This window comes from Callithrix jacchus, chromosome 7, assembly GCF_049354715.1.
Source record: "Callithrix jacchus isolate 240 chromosome 7, calJac240_pri, whole genome shotgun sequence".
NCBI classification, from domain to species: domain Eukaryota; kingdom Metazoa; phylum Chordata; class Mammalia; order Primates; family Cebidae; genus Callithrix; species Callithrix jacchus.
Genome location: NC_133508.1, coordinates 57333311 through 57346442, shown reverse-complemented (window position 1 = coordinate 57346442; position 13132 = coordinate 57333311). Strand labels below are relative to the sequence as shown.

Sequence of the window (13132 nt, the reverse complement as noted above, 5' to 3'; positions counted from 1 at the left end):
CACGGGTCTGAACTTAAACCCCAGGCTATCTCTAAAGCCCTCATCTTCCTGCTCATCAGTGTGGGGCCAGCGTACTCCCTTAGTGCTAACAACACAAGAGAGGTGTTCCCAAGTCGGTAGAGGAGGACTGGCGGCCACACTAGAGGAACAGGTGAAAGTTGTGGTAAGAAGCCACTTGCCAATACTGAGTCCGTCCAGTGAAGTACGAAGACCCTGGTTTTACAGAAGGTGCTGGAGGGTGGGGCAGGGCGAGAGGCTACTGATGGCAATGAACTCTTTGCACACTTTGGAAGCCTCTGTCCCCTTTTCGTTGTCCTTCAGGCACTTAGCTTGTAATAGCAGGTGAATGAACTGGCCCAGGGGGATTTGCATGGTAATCTATCTGAGTTCAGCCTGTGGCATAGCTTTCATGGGTAAATCTGATCAAAGAGATTAGAAAGGAGCGGGCAGGCTGCTTTCCCCAGCCCACCTCTATCTTGGGCAGACTCCAACTTCATCCCGAGTGTTCCTCCCCATTGAGCTTCTCAACTGAGCTCCCTGTCGTGGTAGACCCAGGAACGGCACATAACTCCTGCCTCAGGAAGCTGGCATGCGCCTGGACCCCCTGGGTATGAGGGCCCTGCTTGGTCGTAGCCTTCTGGGGACTGAGACTGTCCCATGCTCTACTCAGCGATCACTGGCAGTTCCCACCTATTTGAAACGCCTCGTCTCCAGGAGGGCTGCATGGGGCCTAAATGGATGTATGGAACCAAGGCTGGCAGGAGGGATGATGGAAAAGGGAAAGCAGGAAGTCAGTTCTGAACGGACTGTGGGATGATGATGGTGAATTTTGAGACTCCCCTAGATCAGCCCTGTGCTCACTTTACTCCTAGGCAGCCAGCGTTGGGCAGGAATCATCTTGAATAGTTGCTGCTGGTGGTTCGACTGTCCAGGCCAGGCACTTTATTTGCATGAATGTGGCCCTATGCAGTGGATATTGTTACCTCCAATTATTGGGGCTCAGTGGGGTTACATTTTGCCTGTATCACATCATCACAAGCCCAGCAATGTCAGGCTCTTCACAGGTATTGTTTCCAATACAGCAAACCAGCAGAGGAGGCCACATCCCCCTTTTACAGGCTATGTGACTTGTTCAAGGCTACCACGGTCTGACTATAAAGCCTGCAATCTTTGCTTTTTATCACATGAGGTCTGGGAGGCTAAAAAGGGAAGTTGTCCATGAGACAACGAGTATTAGCGTCAATACATAGCATTTTACAAGCCGAGCACCACCTCGGGAAGCACCAATCACACCCCAGATCCTAGTGAGTGGGGCTGGAAGGAAGTCTTTAGAATCCAAATTCATTCAGAATTCTAATGGAAAATCTAAAAAGCAACAAACTGTGGGAAAATTTAAAAACCACATGACAAACCAGGCTACTCTCTGACACTCTCTGCAACCCTGATCATAGGTCATGAAAACCCCAGTTGGGGAATGGATGCTGATGGTCCCACAGGGCCTCTGGAATGCTCAAAATTTGGTATCATGGATGGACATTCATTCATTCATTCATTGAGATGGCATTTCACTCTTGTTGCCCAGGCTTGAGTGCAACGGCGCCCTCTTGGCTCGCTGCAACCTCCACCTCTGAAGTTCAAGCAATTCTGCCTCAGCCTCCCAAGTAGCTGGGATTACAGGTATGTGTTACCACGCCTGACTAATTTTTTGTATTCAGTTGAGATGGGGTTTTACCATGTTGGCCAGGCTGGTCTCGAACACCTGACCTCAGGTGATCCACCGGCCTCGGTTTCTCATAGTGCTGGGATTACGGGTGTGAGCCACCATGCCTGGCTCGTGGATGGGCATTTATTCCCCAACAAACATTTGTGAATGTATATTTTGTGCCTGGAGATACAAGATAAATAACAGTCCCTGCCTGCCAAGGGCTCAGAGTTGTTGCAAAGGATCCTAATTGAACAGGAGTAAGCCCTGTTTGACAGGTGTATTAATTAGCCCCTTCTCACACTGCTATAAAGAAATACCTGAGACTGGGTAATTCCTAAAGAAAAGAGGTTTAATTGGTCACGGTTCCGCAGGCTGTGCAGGAAGCATAGCAGTTTCTGTTCCGCTTCTGGGGAGCCCTCAGGGAGCTTTAAGTTGTGGCAGAAGGCAAGGGGGAGCAGTACTTCATATGTCCGGAGCAGAAGGAAGTGAGGGGAGAGAAACAACAACCGGCTCTCACATAACTCACGATCATGAGAACAGCGCTGAAGGGACGATGCTAACCCATTCCTGAGAACTGTGCTCCCATGACCCAGTCACCTCCCACCAGGCCCCCCCCTCTGACACTGGGGATTACAATTCCACATGAGAGCCAGACCATATCAATGTGTATAGTGACTCTGTTGTTAGGATCATTTGTGGTTCACAGAATATGGGACTTGAGCCTTTGTGACAGGTCTGGTTAGAGTACATTCTATGACCATTAGAGATCAACCAAGCAAGGGTGGTGGCATTGCTGAAGGGAAGCAGAGAAAATATATCCCACAGGGTCGGGAACGATCTATTTAAACCACCAGCCTTGCCAGGTCCCTCCTCTGCTTCAAGTTCACCTCCAGGTTCTCTGCCATCTGCAACATCATGTCCTGGCTCTTCCATGGCATGAGATGCCCTGCATGACACAGTCCGTGGCCACCTCCCCATCCTTGTTTGCGTCCCTCTCAGTCTCATACTTATGACTCCAACAACATTGAACTGTTGAGTTTCCTTAAACATGCCGTGCTGGCCAAATGGCTCACGCCTGTAATCCCAACACTTCGGGAGGCCAAGGCAGGAGGATCACTTGAGGCCAGGAGGTAGAGTTTGAGATGAGCCTGGACAACATAGTAGGACACTTTCTCTACAAAAAATAAATCCGGCCGTGGTGGTGCACACCTGTAGTCCCAGCCACTCAGGAGACTGAGGTGGGAGGATGGCTTGAGCCCAGGAGATTGAGGCTGCAGTGAGCTGTGATCATGCCACGGCACTCCAGCCTGGGCAATGGAGTGAGACCGCAACTCCAAAAACAAAACAATAAAAACAAAAACAAACAGAACCATGCTGTGCTGTTGTCTGTCTTTGCTCACAGGAATTCCTGTCTCTGGAATGCTGGTCCTCCTTTCTTCACCTTCCTCATGTCTATTCACCCTTTAACACTCAGCTTTAGGTGTCCCCTCCAGGGAAAATCTCCCCTGACCCTCCCCACCGAGGCCCGCTGGGTTAAGTATACCTCCTCTGACATTCCGTCATAGAGTCTCAATTCTTGATTCCTGCTCTTTAGCCATATTGTCCATGTTTTGGGCTGGGACTATCTCATTTCTTTTCCTTCTTAAGCACAAATTCTCGGTTGTCACTACAGACTAATTAGAACTCACATCAGGACTTACTATTTGCTGGTTACCCTGAGAAGTGCGGGACATGATGATCTCTTCCGATCCTCACTTGCGAGGTTTGGAGGAATATGTTTGTATTATTCTTAAAGGAAACTGAGGCTTAGAGCAGTCAAGTGCCTTGCCCAACTACACAAGAGAGATGGGACTTAAACCCAGGCAGTCTGACTCCAGAGCCCAAGCTCTTAACCACAGAATGTACACGGAATGAATGAGTCAACCCATGAATGAAATAGTAGGTGTGGGCGAAAAAATCCTGGAAGGCTGCCTAGAGGAGCTGGTTTTTGGACCATAGATGAAAGTGGTGATTGTAAGGAGTGAGGGCATTCCCACTTTTAGGACCTGGGAGCCAGGATGGATGATGTACAGGAGGAACACCGTGTGCAGTGACCTGTCCAGAGCTTTGAGAACTCCACCCAGGAAAGTCAGAGCAGCGTCACTGGATGGTGATAAATAGTCTTGACTGGGAGCCCAAAGACTGGCTTTCTTGCTGGTCCTGCTCCATTGCTGTGTGATCTTGATCAAGTGATTTAACCTCTCTGGGCCTTAGTTCTGTCTATGAAAGAAGCAAGCTGGATTAGAAGCTCTCCTCCATTCAGCTCTATTTTGCATGTCTATGGGATGCAGCATGGGTGCAGGGACCAGGGAGGACACTCCTGGGTCTGGTTTGAGAGATGAGATGTGGCTCCTCTGCAGGCTAGCTGGGTGCCACAGCCTCCAGACCATGCTCCCAGAAAGCTGGGTACTCAGCGCATTTTCTCTCTAATTAGATAGTGTTAACTGATCAGTTTTGAATGAGATCAGTTTCCATGTGTGCTGTCCCGAATTGCTCCCCAAAGTGCTCATTAGTCACTTCCCCTGCAGCTGCCTTATTGTTTTCCAGATGCCAGCGAGGGACTTGGCATTTCCCTTCCCTGAGACTGGAGCACGTGAGGCTGAGCCAATGACACTGCTGGTGTGGGGCAGCGGGGACTGAGCGGGTCTGAGTGAGGCGCCTCATCTCCTGCTTTTTTAGTGCAGTGGTCTGATCTTGGCTCACTGCAACCTCTGCTTTCTGGGTTCAAGCGATTCTCCTGTCTTAGCCTTCTAAGTAGCTGGGATTAGGGTGCACACCACCTCGCTTGGCTAAGTTTTGTATTTTTAGTAGAGATGGGGTTTCGTCATGTTGGCCAGGCTGGTCTTGAACTCCTGATCTCAGATGATCCCCCCGCCTTGGCCTCCCAAAGTACTGGGATTACAGGGGTGAGCCACCATGCCTGGCCTCTCATCTCTTGCTCTTATCCTTTAGTCCCTGCTGGAGGCATTGCCCCTCATTAGGGATCTCACATCCACATTTTGTGGCCACTGTGCTGCTGCTGCTGCCGCCATTGGGCCATGACTTTGGGGAGGGGGGCACAGCCAAACTCAACAAGCATTTATTAAGCCCTTAGTGGACCAGGCACCTTACATCTGTAACCTGAATGTTCCCTAGGTCTGGTGGGGGGGAGGCGAACAAATTAGGTCATCCCTATGTTAATGTCCAGATGATCATAATTTCATGCCTCCCCCCCTTCACTGTCTTCCCGAGCTGTTGAAGGTGCCTCCTGCATTCCCTAGTTATTGGGCTGTGCTCCACGCATGCTTGTAACAAATCGCTCATCTTCTTCATTTCCTCCTTCCCTTCCTTCCCCAGCCCCAGAATTCACGGTGGGAATCCCTCCTCATGCTGCAGTCTTCATAATGTCCTCCAGGTGGCGCTATGTCTCTATGGTTGAGGAGTGCCGGAGGACTTGGAAGATAAACAGATTGAGCTTCCAAAGGCCTGTGGGATTTTCCCTTCCCCAAGGGGTGGGGAACAGGCCTTGGAAGTCACAGAGCAGAATCTGAGGAGGACACTGGCCTCCTGATCCCAGGAACAGCTGGGAGCAGCCCAGAAAGGGCGAAGCAGGAATTTTCTCTCCAGTGTCCTCCTTTCTCCACCCGGCTCACCAGGGAGCTGGCTGCAGATGTGAAAGTTTTGAGAAACGCAGAAAATTCAGGGGGGACAAAAAAAAATCCCACATTTCCCCCTCTATAATTTCCCAGGCATTCACATCTTTAAATACACTAACCATAATTTATTTAAACAAACGAGATATGCATAATGCATTGCATGTTCTTAAAATATGCAAATGACTTCACACTGGGAAAGGATGCTTGGAAAAAAATTGTATGGCACAGATTTTGAGTTTTCTCCCCAGAAGATTTTCCCCATGGAGAAATCCTGCTTCTCCAGCCTGGCCAGCTCTCCTCACCATCTCGTCCTTTCTCCTGTGCTTCCGGCTTCTCTCTCTGCCTTCTCACTTCCTTGTCTTCTGCTTCCTCTTGGGTTCTATCCCCTGCTTTACTTGGAAGTTCTGCCTCTTGTCTGCCCAGTTTGTCTTCTGCCTCTGAGCCCAGGAAAGAGTTTCTTCCTCTGTGTGCGGCTCTGTCTTCCTCTCTGGGGTTGTTTTTACTCTCTTGGATTCTGTTTCTGCCAATTTCAGCGAGTCTTGTTTTCACCTGTCCCTAGCACCTGCCTCTTCGATCAGATTGTCCTCTGCCATGTCCAGCCCAGGGCCTGGCAGGGCTGGATGGGAGGGCCTCTGTGACCATGTGCTGGTGGCTCTGTAGTCTCCTATTTTCCCTATTACATAGGAAGTCACTTCCTAGAAAGAAGAGACCCCTTTCTCTTCCCCTGAAGGCCGTAGGGAGCTCTGGGCCATGGGACTCACTGCTGGAGCTGTCCCTTGCTCTCACCTTAATGCCTCAGTCTGCACCTCTTCTGAGCCCCACAATCTCCCTTTGAGGCTGATCTTGTCAGCCTCATTTTATAGCAGAGAGGGATTCTGGCTCAGAGAGTGGAGTGATTGCCTCAAGACGGCACAGGTGGGAGGGGGTGGAGCTGGGATTGAACCCAGGTCTCTGGGTCCACTCTCATTTAACTCGCTTTTTCCACTCTCATTTAACTCGCTTTTCGCGGGATTCAGTGAGCAGGGCATGCCGTGCTGGTTCTTGGGAGGCGTAGTCTCAGTGCTGGTGGCTCTGTCTCCAGTTGAGCAGCTCATTTTCCTCATGTGGGACTCACTTTTCCCATCACACGGTGGGAAAATATCCCTGCTGTGTCCTGCCCACTTTACAGGGTGATGATGGATGTCAAATACCTCATATCCATCCAATGGGAAAGTGCTTGAATGCAGTGCTTGAGAACTGAAGGGTCCAGAGACCTGCACAGCCTGACTTCTCGATGGGATCCTGGGCTCGGCAGGAGGGGCCGCATCCCTCTGGTCAGAATGGAGCCTTCACAGGTCTGACCCAGATCTGGGGCCTCCTCTGCTGGTCCTGGTGCCTCTGAGCTTAAGGAGTAAAAAGCTCTTCTGTCGTCACGGAACGCTGGTGGGGGATCCTATAATGCCACTTGAGGATCCAGCCCTGACTTTTTTATGTGAAGGGTCTTTGGGGTTCAGCGATCCCCTGGAAGTTGTTTACCCCAATGTTCTGCCTCTGGGAAAGAGAATTGTCTCTTCCATCCGATTTCCGAAAAGGTCCTCGGCTGTGAGAGGTTTGGACTGTGATCTATGCCCACTCTGTTTCTGGGGCTAGGCTGAGATGTAGGGACTAGAAGAGGTTTGCCTGCTGTCCTGGCCCCGGGCCTGCTCAGGGAGGCAGTGCCACCCAACAGTGGGTGAGCCTGGCCTCTGGCGTCCAACCTGCTGCCTCCCACTGGCTGTGTGGTTTTGGGCTCATCTATGAGCTTTTCTGGCCTTGGAGTCATCCTTTGTGGTATAGAGGTGACAGTCACAGCCACCTTTTGTGGCTATTGGGGTAAAGGCATGGGTACAGGGATTGGTATGACCCTGGGCTATAGCAAGCTCTCAGTAATGATGGGGGCAGGGTGTTGAACTGGAATCAGAGGGCAGTGGCTGCCCCTTCTGAGCTGGGGTGGGGTCAGCTCCTCAGCCACCTTTAGTGGCCACAGTTTGGCTCAGTTCATTGCTCTGCTGAAGTCGGGGGCCGCTTAGTTACGGGGACCTCTAGCCTCTTGGGACGCCTGGACAGGAGAAGCCTGATAGGCCATGTGATGTTTTCAGAGCCTGGGCTTTGCAGCCAGGCCATGTTTCCAAATCTCCTGAGCCTCAGTTTCAGGAGGTGTATAAAAACCCAACCTTGGGTTTTTATTGGGGCTCTGTCCATCGGGGCTAAAGTCGTCCCTGCCCCCAGGGTCTTGAGGACACTCCTGTGACTGTAGAAGTATGATTGTGTCAGATCTGTTTGCTTTTCTTTCCTCACTCTCCAGGCTTGACAGGCAGCGAGAGTTCTCCAGGGTGCCTGGAGTCCCAGCACGTCCTACCCACTCAGTCTGGGCTGGGAGTTGTAGACCGAATTTCTCCCTCAGAGCTCCAAGCCCAGAGTTCCCTGCCCGGCCCAACTCCCGTGGTCCTCACACACTGCTGATGTGGAATGATGGGAATGGGGGGTGGGGCACACAGGCAGGGGGCAGGGTTGGGCACCTGGGTGTCTGGTGGCCTTACCCCTCTCACGCCCTGGTGAGGCTGGGCTCCTAAACCCTTCCCAGCTCTCCTCTTGGTTTTTTACGTTTTCTTGAAGAGCCCATGGGACTATCATTCTGCAGGTTGTTGGTGTGATAAAAACTTTTTTAAATGACCCTATGATCTTTTTATTTTATTTTAAAGAAATACACCAAACTTCATTGTCAGAAAAAATGACCCTTTATTTTGTGACTGATCGCTCATTGCTGGAACTTCCCTCCCTTTTGTGACTCCAAGCATGACACATGTCATGTCCTGGTGGCAGGAATGTGAAACTGGGCGTAAGGAAACCTGTGTTTTACTCATCCCTGGCGGGGCCTCAGTTTCTCCAGCTGTCATGTGAGGAGTTAGATGAGCTCTAGGAGTGGCTTTTGCACCAAGTCTGGCAGAGTTTTGGGTGTCCCTTGGAGACTGTTGGGGACCAGCTAGGGGATGGATGGTCCCGAAGGTGGGGTTCTGACCTCTGTGACCCATCAGCTTACCCTTTATCTAAGTTTCATCTATTGAATTTTCTCGTAAGATTTTATTTGGAAGGAGGTCTTAGTGATTAGACAGACAAATAAGTTAACACTCTTTGAGTTGTACTGGGAGCAGGCTTGTGTCTGCCACAAAAGTTCTCAACAAGTGTTTGCTGAATGAATGAATTCTTCTCTTAACATTCCTTGATTCTGGATCTAAGCCACCTCCAGTCAGTCAGTATGCTCTTCTCTCACTGTGTGTGTGTGTGTGTGGTCACGAGGCAGGGTTGGGGGCAGAGGCCCTGCCTTTCAAATAGAGTAGGGAAGGGAAGTGGCTGCATCCAGATACCAGTCACTGAGCTGAGAGGGTGGTGGGGCCTTGGGTTTTATACACCTCTTGCGCAGAGTGGTGATTCCCTGCTGGGTGGCCACTTAGCCCCTCTGGAGGTGACCAGCTGGCTATTGACATGGCATTGCTTCCTTGCCTTTCCTGTTGACCATCTAGAGTCTGAGCTGGCTCTGGCAAACCTCAGCATTCCCAGCACCCCATCTCTATGGGAGCTGGGCTAGGCCTGCCATCCAATGCCCAGGTGAAGAAATGGACACCAGAAGGCAGGTGCAGAGGCTTGGGCTGGGCTGTCCCACAGCCACATTCTTCTCTACGTCTTGCCAGTCACTGGCTGATGCTGCTCTCCATGCCTCAGTTTCCCCATCTTTGGCAGGAGGAGACGAGACCAAGGGGAAACGGATGTGTGCTGAGCCTCCCTTCTGTGCTGGGCCCTGCTGGGGCTGACCTTCCCCTTTCTTATCCCACCAGCTTGAGTGTGGGGCTTGGTGCACAGTCTGGACTTTCAAATACCTATTTTTGATCCCGGAATGTCTGTGCTGAAAGGGCCCATGGGGATGGTCTGGTTCTGTGGTTCTTACTTCTAGAGTCCTGGGGTTTGGTGAAGGAGTTTCAGGCGAAGTTTTGGGGAGAAATTGGAGTAAGGCCCTGGGACCCTCCTTTGCTTCAAGCAGGTTTTATCTACTTTAGATTTGGGAGAAGTGGTTTTACCACTGAAAAGATGTGATCTTCTCCAGGTTTCCCATTGGATGATGTAGAGTCAGAGGCAGCTTATTCTAAGCCACAGAGAGCCCACAGAAAATAATAACAACCACCTTTATTGAGGACTGACTCTGTGAGACATGTGTATGTATGATCTCCTTCCCCACAATAAGCCACCAAGTGGTAATGATTCTTATGCCCATTTGACAGATGAAAAAACTTAGGCACAGAGAGGTGAAAGGATCACAGACCTAGGAAATGACAGAGCAGGGTTTTTAACGTTTTTTTTTTTAGATGGCGTCTCTCTCTGTTGCCTAGGCTGGAGTGCAGTAGTGCAATCACGGCTCATTACAGCCTCCATCTTCCTGGCTCAAACAGTCCTCCTCCCCCATCACCCTCCCAAGTAGCTGAGACCACAAGCATGCCTCACCATGCCCAATTCATTTTTAAATATTTCGTAGAGATGATGATCTTGCTATATTGCCCAGGCTGGTCTCGAACTCCTAGATTCAAGAGATCTGCCTACTTCAGCCTCCCAAAGTGCTGGGATTATAGGTGTGAGCCACTGTGCCCAGCCAGGGCTTTGAACTTGACTGCCTCAGTGGGCTCTTCATCCTAGACTACTGCCCCAGACCATGTACTGCCAGGCTTTCTTGTGGGGAAGTGGGGAGGGAAGCCTTCATTCCTGTCTTATTAGGTTCCTTCACCTGGGTCTGGCCCCTTCAACACAACCCTGGGCCTCCGGTACAGAGCCAGCCCCTTTGGCTTTTGGGAATGAGTGTAAACAGGCAGGAATGGAGTCCCAGGACTTCAAGGTGAAGGGATGCCTCCACCAAATGCTGAAAGGAATGGAGGATTGAGTGAGGCCTTTGTGATGAAGACAAGAGAGAGGAATGGGGGTGGAGGAAAGCTACAGTGACTCCCACCTGCCCTTGCGGAACTTCTGCGTGACCTTGGAGACCTCACCCCACTTTCAGGCACCTAGTCTGTGAAATGGGCATGACAGCCCCAGTCCGGTCCACTTCTGAAGCTTGGCAATTAATGAGCGCATAGTTACGGAGATGCTTTTCAAGCTGTCAACCGCTGTGAGTCATATGTGCTTCATGAAGGGGGTGGGTACTGAGTTGGGAACGCGGATGCTGCCACCTTTAACCTTATTTGGAACAAGGCAAGGTAAACATAAAAACAGATGGGGTAGATAACGGGCTTCTCTTCTTCCTCTCACTTGCTGTGTGTGCGTCAGCCCTTGCTGTGTCTTTCTGCTTATCTTCTGTACAGTAGGTGCTCAGTGTGTAAATTGCTTTGTGCCTCTCAGCAGCAGGGTAAGAGCCAGGTGGACGTGAGATGAATGGGGTGGTTCCAGACCTGCATGCTGACACCACTGCAGGAAGTCCCCTATGGAATCACGGCTGGCCACAGTGGTTTCTCCTATCACTAGGTTGTGACCTTGGGCAAGTCACTTATCCTCTTTCTGCTACGTCAGTTAAACAGGGATACAACGTCTCCTCTTTCTACCTCGAAAGGTATTTATTTTGAGAAGCAAGGTCAATAATGGATGTGAAAATGCTTTGGGGGAAAATAAGAAAGCAGGAGGCAAATGTCAGAGCTTCTTGTAACTTTATCTCCTGCTTGTTACGCTCTTGTTTTCTCTCTTAGCACTTGGCCTCAGTGCTAACCTCAAAGCAGGCACTCGGGAAAGCCCTAATGAATGAGCAGGTGGCTTGTGGAGAGGAACAAGGTCAGTCTGGGGACCTGAGGCTTCTGCCATCGACAAGCTGTGAGATTTGGGGCTAGCCTCTGGCCCTCTGTTTCCCCATATGGAAATGAGGGATAGGCCCAGCTCATCTCTAAGGATTCTCCCAGCTCATGTGGTCCTGAAATGGAAACGAATGAAGTGCTACTGCTGTTTCTCACTCATTAAGTCATCTCTCAAATGTCTTTTGCACATCCACACCCAGCCAGGCATCAGAGCCTGATTTTATTTTTGTTTTCATAACTGTCCTGCAGGGTACACAGGCAGTAGTTAGCAGAGATCATGGAAGCTCAGAGAGGAGAGATGACCCGCCCAGGGTCACCATCAGCAAGCCACCTGACTGGGATTCAAACCCAGACCTGAATCCAAGAGGCATACTTATTCCACCTGCCACGTGGCTTCAGTCTCCCCTTTCTCGGCTCCCTTCCTTCTCCCCGTGGGGGATCTGGCTTCCCGAGGCCATCCAACCCTTTTACACAGTTTGGAGAGGCGGCTGGACTGACTCCCCCCGCCCCCACCAGATGTTATACCAGAAAAAACCTCCCCCTTCTGCCTCCAGCCCCATCTGCCAGAGTTCCAGATGGGAGAGCTCCTTCCACTGCTGAGGGGACCCCCTGCAGGGCCGCGGAATGAACCGGGCGAGACTGGGCCACCTGGCTGTATTTCCTAGCCCTGCCTCCAGCAGCTGGCATGACCTTGGGTGGTCGCCCCTCCCTGTGGTCAAGCCGGCTCTGCTGAGCAAAGAAGGTCTCTGGCGGAGGCAGGTGATGTTGGCTCGGGTGAGGATAATGAGCGCTCCTCATGCACCTTGCCCCCTCGGAGTTACCATCTGCTTGGCAGATGCGCCTCCTAGGCCTCTGGGGCTGCCCCAGTCTCCCTCCCAAGATCCGGGAGCCCGGTCCTCATCTCAGAGGCCGTAGTCTCTCCCTAGGGCCCGCGGCTGTTGCTGGAAGGGAAGCCCCCGAGGGCAGAGGGCGGCAGGCCCGGGACGTTCCCAGCGGAGACAAGACGCCGGGAGCCAGGCGAGAGGAGGCGCTCCCAGCTCCTGCAGGAGGCGGGGCTGCCCCTTCCCTCTCCCCCTCCCCTTCCCCCTCCCGGAGGCCCCGGAGGAGCGGGAGTCCAGCGCCTTGGGTGGGGGCGGGGGGAGCGAGGCCTTCCAGGTCGGACTGAGCGGGGGCGGGAGGAGAGTGTGAGGCCCCAGCGGCTGGGCCCTCAGGGTCTGAATTGGGCAGCAAGTGTGGTGGGGAGAAGGGCTCCCCGGTTTGGAGCTGGCGGAGATGGGGGCTGTGTCGGCGGGTGGCCCTGGAACCCTCCGATCTTGGCCCCGCAGCATCTGTCCCCCAGGGAGGTCAGCATGCGTTTGCCCTTCCCCGCGTGTGCGTCGTGGGTCCGCTCCCCCTCTGGCTCCCCGAACCCCCACTGTCCCGAGGTCCCCTCGGGAGACAGAGCCCGCGGCGGGGCGGGCGCGTACCAGCTCCTGGCCCCGTAAACACCCGCGGGCGGGACGGCTGGGGCTGGAGGCGGGGGCAGGAAGCTAGCGGCAGCCCGGGCCAGCCGGCGCGGCCCCGTGACGTCGCTCCGCTCGCAGGGATCTCTCCCCGGGGCCCGCGGGTCCCCTCCTCCCCGCCTCCTCCCGCCCTCCTCCCCGCGCCTCGCCTCCGCGCAGCGGCCGGCATTTCTCCTCGCAGCTCGCTGCCTCCTCTGTCCCTGCCTCCCTCTCCCCCCCTCTGTCTTTCTCCCTTCCTTCCCTCTCCGACCCTCTTCCTCTCCCTCCTGATCCTTTCCCTCCTCCTATTTCTCCATTGTCTCCCCGTTCTACATCGTCCCCCCACCTTTTCTTCTTTCTCCTCCTCTCCTTCCTCTCCCCCTCTCCTCTGCCTCCTTCCACCGTCTCCCCTGCTTCCCTGTCTTTCAGTCC

At 52.6% G+C, this 13132-nt stretch overlaps 1 protein-coding gene across 1 annotated transcript; it reads left to right on the top strand.

Moving 5' to 3' along the window:
- Positions 1 to 11781: 11781 nt before the first annotated feature.
- LOC118155358 (uncharacterized) lies at positions 11782 to 13047 on the top strand. The gene is made up of 2 exons (XM_035308002.3): positions 11782 to 11993; positions 12146 to 13047. The coding sequence occupies exons 1-2, from the start codon at positions 11844 to 11846 to the stop codon at positions 12701 to 12703; spliced, it is 708 nt and encodes a 235-aa protein (XP_035163893.1). The 5' UTR covers positions 11782 to 11843; the 3' UTR covers positions 12704 to 13047.
- The last annotated feature ends 85 nt before the right edge of the window (positions 13048 to 13132 follow it).